General features: G+C 38.2%; 1 protein-coding gene across 1 annotated transcript; it reads left to right on the top strand.

Moving 5' to 3' along the window:
- The first annotated feature begins 2,484 nt into the window (after positions 1-2,484).
- On the top strand, positions 2,485-3,432 carry LOC123601270 (olfactory receptor 56A3-like). Its single transcript, XM_045484288.1, has one exon. It carries the CDS (start codon positions 2,485-2,487, stop codon positions 3,430-3,432), a length of 948 nt encoding a protein of 315 aa, XP_045340244.1.
- The last annotated feature ends 5,094 nt before the right edge of the window (positions 3,433-8,526 follow it).

Consider the following 8,526-nt stretch of genomic DNA (forward strand, 5'->3'; position numbering starts at 1 on the left):
TCGGGGCACCTGGGTGGCTCAGTCAGTTAAGTGTCTGAGTCTATGATCTCATGGTTCAGTTCATGAGTTCAAGCTCAGGTCATGATCTCACAGCTCGTGAGTTCAAGCCCTGCACCCAGGCACTGCACTGACAGTACAGAGCCTGCTTGGGATTTTCTCTCTCCCTGTCCCTCTGCCCCTCCCTGACTTGTGTGCTTTCTCTCTTAAAATAAACAAATAAACTTTATATTTTAGGTTTAGGAAAGAGATCACAGTTGGAGGGTCAGTGAGAGTCAGAAGGTTGTTCCTCCCATGTCAGCTCAATATAAAGAATTTCTAAAAGCTATTGCTGCCACAAACAGAAAGTTATGCACAGATCATAGAGGTATCTGTCACACTGGTTGGTTTAGATCAATGATGTCTGAAATGATACTTGGGAGAGAGGTCTCACAATTCTGAGTTTTGGAGTTAGGTGGTCCCTAACAACCCTTCCCCTTTTTTAAACAGGGCTTCCATAGTGCTATCCTGCAGTCTGATAAAAGTTAACCCTGCAGGGTCTCTGATTTTATCATTGCTCTTCAACCTCACTGGCTTCTTCATCCTGTCCCTACCCACAACCTGTAGTCATTAGCTCTAGGTCCTCAGCCCTAGTGCTCCACTGGCTAGCTCTGATTGCAATCCAAGATTTTAAGAGGAGTGTAGAACATCATGGTCTCAGATACTTTACTTCTAAGGCTGAGTAGGTAGTTCAATGCTTTTTGGATAAGTTATGGATTGAACTCAGAGGAACATCCAGAGAAAAGAGAAGAAAGGAAGAGTCAGTGAGTGGAAAGAACAGATAAAAAACACTCCTATGTTGTCCTCAGAAATTTCATCCTAGGGCTATAATTATCCTAAAGTTCTTCAGGAGACCAAGAGAATATGCTTCTTCTTCTGTACCTCTCCATGGATACTCATGCCTGAATTGCCGTTTTTTTCCATTTGGCTATACCGTTTAATGGTCATTTCAAGATATTCCTTCCTTCCATGTAATTAATTCCCAATTCCTGCCAAGAATACTCTGAATGATTGAAAATTAAAAGATTCTTGAGCATGGTGAATTTGGAGGCTCTGACCTATAAGAAGAAGTGTAAAAATTTTGCAAAGAGTTAGATCAGAGGGTGCAATCAAAGACTTTTGCAAAGACTTCGATCAGAGGGTGAGAAAGATCAAAGACAAACCTAAATGATTAAAGTGGTGTTTGGAGGGAGTATTTCAAATTTGGTGGCATGAGGTTGTGCATCCTGTAGGTCATTGTGGCAAGGTCTGGGCTGTTCAGGTGCAATTAGTTATGTCTCAAACTTACAAGTGAATATATCCAATAATAAAAATTTAAGGAAAAACAAAGTTCAATGAACACAGTGGCCAAGACAGGAGAAGGTCCTTTGTTAACCAACTCAAGACTGGATGTTTTTTTCTATGGGTGTTTATCTTCATGAACACCTGTATGTGCAGCATCTGCCAATCCTTGTGAGTACTCCACCAAGGCACAGCATAACCAGTAGACAAGAGGACCTGGATTGTTACAGTGAAGACCAAAAGGGATATAGAAAGGAAACGAAAGGACTTGAGGTAGACTTCATCACCCTCACATTATTGCAATCAGAACAATCAACTTTCATCTTGTTTAAAGACACATATCATTCTCACATCTCTATGTGCACATTCTACTTTTAAGGTCGTTTCTTCACCAAAGTTAAGAATCCTACATATATTAATATGTACCAGCAGTTATTTGGCCACTGTCACACACACTTATGTGGAATTGCACATTCTACTGTTAAAACTGTTTGTTCCCCGAAGCTAAGAATCCTACATATATGAATACATATTGGCAATTCTTTGGTGGGATCAACACCAATGAACTAAAATAACATTTTAGACAAGGTGAAAATTAACATTAATTCCAGGGTATCATTTTTTCAAACTGTGATTAAAGCCAACTATAGCTGAAAATTTAGAATGGGGGGTGGCATAGAGAACTAAGGCCATGTGCCTGAGTCCTTACTTTGTGCCAGACTCTGCTACTCATTTGTGCATATTGCTAAATTGTCATGTGGTAGTCTAGGTGGTAATTAAATAATAAAACACAAAAGGGAAGAAATTTAAGAGTACAAATTTAGAGACTCACCTTTCACAAAGTAGTTTCCAAGTAATTTCTCCTTCTCTTTAGTTGCTGCAAAGATATAAAACTTCCTTAAACTTAAATTTTGAATAATTCAAACATATCTAAACAAAGCACATATCCACAGTCCTCTATACTGCTTAAATTGATAGGATTATCCCAGTAGCATGGCACAAAGGACAAACAGATGAATTCACATGATTCTGGATGACTTGCTAGGACTCAAGCATGTCACCTAGGTGAAGCAAATTGTTCTAAATCCATGCGTCATGTGTCACTAGCTAATGTTTATCCTAATTTACAGACCACTACAAGAAAGCTGTAGAAATATATGACAAAATATGACAGCACACCAAAATGGCACCATCTCCTCTGAGGTTTCAGACTTCCTCCTGAATTGTTTTGTCAGGTCCCACACCTGGCAACTTTCTTTTTCCCTCCCCCTAAGCCTTCTCTTCTTCCTGGCCATGGGGGCCAATGGTGTTCTCCTGATCACTATATGGCTGGAAGCCTCTCTGCATGAGCCCATGTACTATCTACTCAGCATCCTCTCCCTATTGGACATTGTGCTCTGCCTCACTGTCATTCCCAAGGTCCTGGCCATCTTTTGGTTTGAACTCAAGTCCATCAGCTTCTATGCCTGCTTCCTCCAGATGTACATCATGAACTGTTTCCTTGCCATGGAGTCCTGCACATTCATGGTCATGGCCTATGACCGTTATGTGGCCATCTGCCATCCACTGAGGTACCCATCCATCATCACTGACCAATTTGTAGTCAAGGCTGCCATTTTTATTTTGGTCAGGAATGTTATTTCTACAGTGCCTATTCCCATTCTCTCATCCAGACTCCATTATTGTGGGAGAAAGGTCATTGAAAACTGTATCTGTGCCAATATGTCTGTCTCCAGGCTCTCCTGTAATGATGTCACCATCAATCGCCTCTACCAGTTTGCTGGAGGCTGGACACTGCTAGGATCTGACCTCATCCTCATCTTCCTCTCCTACACCCTCATACTGCGAGCTGTGCTGAGACTCAAGGCAGAGGGTGCTGTGGCCAAGGCCCTGAGCACATGTGGCTCCCACTTCATCCTTATCCTCTTCTTCAGCACCATCCTTCTGGTCTTCGTGCTCACTCATGTGGTGAAGAAGAAGGTCTCCCCTGATGTTCCAGTCTTGCTTAACGTCCTCCACCATGTCATCCCCGCAGCCCTCAACCCCATAGTTTATGGAGTGCGGACCCAGGAGATCAAGCAAGGAATCCAGAGATTACTGAAGAAAGGGTGGTAATAAGGACAACTGGATCTCTTCATTCCTAATATAGTTTAAGTTTGAATCAAATCATGGGTAATTCAGCTGAAATTTTATCCATGAGTTACAATTTCAAACTGGTTATTGGATATTGTGTCTTATTTAATAAAATTTAAGTTTCATTGTAAGTTTCCTTTTGTCTCACTTTTACTTTAACAATATCTTTGACCACTTTACTTTTTTTCTCCACACATATTATCCTATACTAACAACATACAGAGATTCCATGGGTAGGTTCTGAAGTGACAAATTTATGTTCCTGAATATACAGCTGTTAATATTTCATGCCTTGGCATTCTTGAATATACAACTGTGGATATTTGGGGGTACAGTTATGTAATGTGTAATGCATTCTTATTCTTGTTTCCACAGAAGGAAGCATATTGGATACAAAGACATAGGAGTTGAATTTCAGTCCTGAATGATGGAAGATTGCTATTCATGTGTAACTGGGTCTGTAATTGGGTTGTCTTTTGAAATGTGCATTGCAAGAGAACTGGGATTTTTCTTGGATTTCTCATTTGTGAAACAATTAGCAATGAGTTTGATCAGATTTAAGAGATTCCTAAATTCTCCTCCCCAAAGGGGAGGACATTTATCTTTTGGATCCAGAGTGTCATATTTTATGATATGCACAGATAGCTCTGCTAAAGAGTTAAAGATTGCAAGGATTGTAATATATGATGCACTAATAATAATTTAAATATCAAAAATATAATATCTGAACATTATTTTCATGTTAATTGTACAGTATCTAAAGATACTTTGTGTCCTGGTAATTTTTCAGATATGAATACACAAAAATAGAATATTGTTGCTGTCAGGAGCTAAAATTATGGTTAGTGGTAACAAAATATGAGTTCCAAGAACATATTTTTCTCAATGGGAGAGAATGAGGAATGGAATAAGGCATATCTATATGTAGTAAGTTACCTGACAACATAAGAAAGCACTAGATGGAGAGTTAAAGGTCTGAAATGTAAGGCTTACACAACTACACAAAAAGTTGGGTTCTTGGGAACAAATTAGGTGGTCTCATTGTGTTTCATGTTACTCATCTGTTACCCTTGTGAATAGTGAAAAATTTATTTTAAAAGATTTTTTCTAAACATAAGCTTTTGCACCTTAATAAGAACTCATAAGTGTGTTTCCTTGTTTCATCATGGAAGGAAAATCTCTCAACAGTCTAATGCCAATACTGTCCTCAAAATCTAGGCCTCTTAGCCTTCATTGATTCATCCTGGGCCTACTTAAGTTTTCATTCTGCAAAACTGTCCATTTCTTGTTCTTCTCTGTCTCACAATAAAGAACAATGAATTGGTATCTCATTCCTCTTCTTCTAGATACCATTATGAGCTACTATTGGAAAAAAGAACAAACACCAAAAACAGGTACTGACATAATTAAGAATCAATAGTTAAAAGAACATAATCAACATTTTATTGGGAATAATATAACTATCAAAAGTAAAAAAAAAAACAGAAAGAAAAAACAATGTCAAGATACAATTAGGTTCATGCCATAGATAAAGAGCTCTCCAAAATCTCATTCTCTCACACATTTCAACCTTAAAAAATTATTTGGTTTAAAATATGACTTACGTGCTCTGTGCTGACAGCTCAGAGCCTGTAGCCTGCTTCAGGTTCTGTGTCTCCCTCTCTCTCTCTGGCCCTCCCCCGTTCATGCTCTGTCTCTGTCTCAAAAATAAATAAACGTTAAAAAAATTTAAAAAAGGGGGGGGGCGCCTGGGTGGCTCAGTCGATTAAGTGTCCGACTTCGGCTCAGGTCATGATCTCCCACTCTGTGAGTTCCAGCCCCACATCGGGCTCTGTGCTGACAGCTCAGAGCCTGGAGCCCGCTTCAGATTCTGTGTCTCCCTCTCTCTCTGTCCCTCCCCCATTCATGCTCTGTCTCTCTCTGTCTCAAAAAATAAATAAACATTAAAAAAAATTTTTTTTTCCTTTTTTTTTTTTTTTTTAAATTTTTTTTTTCAACGTTTATTTATTTTTGGGACAGAGAGAGACAGAGCATGAACGGGGGAGGGGCAGAGAGACAGGGAGACACAGAATCGGAAACAGGCTCCAGGCTCTGAGCCATCAGCCCAGAGCCTGACGCGGGGCTCGAACTCACGGACCGCGAGATCCCGCGAGATCGTGACCTGGCTGAAGTCGGACGCTTAACCGACGGCGCCACCCAGGCGCCCCTAAAAAAATTTTTTTAAATACGACTTAAAAAGTGGAAAAACATTCCATGCTTATGTATTGGAAGAACAAATATTGTTAAAATGTTGATACGACCCAAAGCAATCTACATATTTAGTGCAATTCCTATGAAAATAACACCAGCATTCTTCAGTGAGCTAGAACAAACAATCCTAAAATTTGTATGGATCCAGACAGGACCCCAAACAGCCAAAGCAATCCTGAAAAGGAAAACCAAAGCTGGGGCATTGCAACTCTGGACTTCAAGCCATATTAAAAAGCAGTAATCTTCAAGACAGTATGTTACTGGCAGAAGAACAGACACATCAATCAATAGAACAGAGTAGAAAACCCAGAAACAAACCCACAAATGTATAGCCAACTAATCTTTGATAAAGCAGGAAAGAATATCCAATGGAAAAAATACAGTCTCTTCAGCAAATGGTGTTGGGAAAACTGGACAGTGACATGTAGAAGAATAAACTTGGACCACATTTTTACACTATACACAAAAATGAACTCAAAATGAATGAAAGACCTAAACATAACACAGGAAGCCATCAAAATCCTAGAAGAGAAAACAGGTAACAACTTCTTTGACCTCTGCCACATCAACTTCTTACTCAACATGTCTCCAGAGGCAAGGGAAACAAAAGGAAAAATGAACTATTAGGACCTCATCAAGATAAAAACCTTCTGCACAGCTAAGGAAACAATCAGCAAAACTAAAAGGCAACTGAAACAATGGGGGAATATATTTGCAAATGAAATAACAGATAAAGAGATTGTATCCAAAATCTATAAGTAATTTATCAAACTCAACACCCAAAAACCAAATAATCCAGTGAAGAAATGGGCAAAAGACATGAACAGACACTTCTCCAAAGACATCCAGATTGCTAACACACACATGAAAAAATGCTCAACATCACTCATCACCAGGGAAATACAAATTAAAACCACAATAAGATACCACCTCACACCTGTAAGAATATGAACAATTCAGGCAACATCAGAAGTTGCTGAGGATATGGACAAACAGCAACCCTTTTGTAGTGCTGGTGGGAATGCAACCTGGTGCGGCCACTCTGGAAAACAATATGGAAATTCCTCAAAAAAATTAAAATAGAACTACCCTATGACCTAGCAATTGCACTACTAGGTATTTATCCAAAGGATTCAGTTATGCTTTTTTGAAGGGGCCCATGCACCCCAATGTGCATAGTTACACAATCAACAATAGTCAAAGTATGAAAAGAGCCCAAATGTCCCATTGACTGATGAATGGATAAAGAAGATGTAGTATGTATACACGTGTATATATTCCATATATATATGGACATATATACACACATATATATGATGAAACATTACTCAGTGATCAAAAAGAATGATATCTTGCTATTTGAAACAACATGGATGGACCTAAAGTGTGTTAACGCTAAGCAAAATAAGCCAGTCAGAGAAAGACAAATATCATATGATTTCACTCATTTGTGGAATTTAAGAAATAAGACAGATGAACATAAGGGAAGGAAAGCAAAAATAATATAAAAACAGAGAGGGAGACAAACCATAAGAAATTCTTAAATACAGATTACAAATTGAGGGTTGCTGGTGGAGTTTTGGATGGGGGGATGGATTAAGCAGGACACTTGCTGGGATGAGCACTGGGTGTTATATGTAAAGTGATGAATCACTAAATTCTATTCCTGAAATCATTATTACACTACATGTTAACTAACTTGGATGAAAATAGATTTAAAATTAAAATTAAAAATAATAAAAAAATAAAGTGCATGTAACTGGATACCAACAGAAAAGTCTTACAAATATGATATAATGTGCTAATGTGAAGTTATCTGCTCATCAAGGGACCAAAAACTTTCAGGACTAATCTCCACCAGGGTCATATTGCATAGCAAACCAAGATCTCTCCAATTAGCTATTAGAAAACTTGAACATTGAATGCATGAAAAGGGCTACATCAGGGGATTTAAAGCATATACCACCCAAGACTGAGAAAATTTGACACGTGTTGTCTTCCAAACTAGACAGTAAAATCTTTACATTTAAAACTTATATTTTTGAAAGTTTTACACTGTTGTGTTTATATGCAACTTTTACACATTTATGGCTCACATCAAAGCAGTATTGACAGATCCATTTGAGAAGTTCAAAAGATTAATGACGGCTTTATCCCACTAAAATAATTGATACTAAAACAGTGCTGTCCAATGTGAGCCACATCCTTAATTTTAAATGTTTTAGTCACCACTGTAAACTATAAAAAGAAATTAAATTGAACTTAATTATGTGTTTTGTTTAATCCAATATCTAAAACATAATTTCAACACATAATACATACAAAAGAACTTAATACTAACGTATTTTACATTCTTTTTATGTATGCTAGGTCTTTGAAATCCAGTGTGTATTTTACATTTATGTTGACAAAGTACAGCATCCATTCATGATAAAAATGCCCAGCAAAGTATATTTATAGGGAAATATCCTCAACATAATGAAGGCTATCTGTGAAACACCCAGAGCTAACGCCATCCTCGACAGGGAAAAACTGAGAGCTTTTCCCCTATGGTCAGGAACAAGACAGAGATGTCCACTCACCACTGTTATTTAACTTAGTACTGGATGCCCTAGCCTCAGAAATCTGACAACAAAAATAAATAAAAGGCATCCAAATCACCAAGGACTGATGTCAGAAACAAAGGCAAAAGAAAAAGTTAAATTTTTCTTTCAACTTACAGTCCACTGATAAGTCCTTTAGACATGCAGAGTCACCTTCCACTAGAAACTCAGCTGCCTCAATGTTGACACTTTGCTAAGAGCAAAAGGCAATCTTAGCTTAACA

The sequence above is a fragment of the Leopardus geoffroyi genome, chromosome D1 (assembly GCF_018350155.1).
Source record: "Leopardus geoffroyi isolate Oge1 chromosome D1, O.geoffroyi_Oge1_pat1.0, whole genome shotgun sequence".
NCBI lineage: Eukaryota > Metazoa > Chordata > Mammalia > Carnivora > Felidae > Leopardus > Leopardus geoffroyi.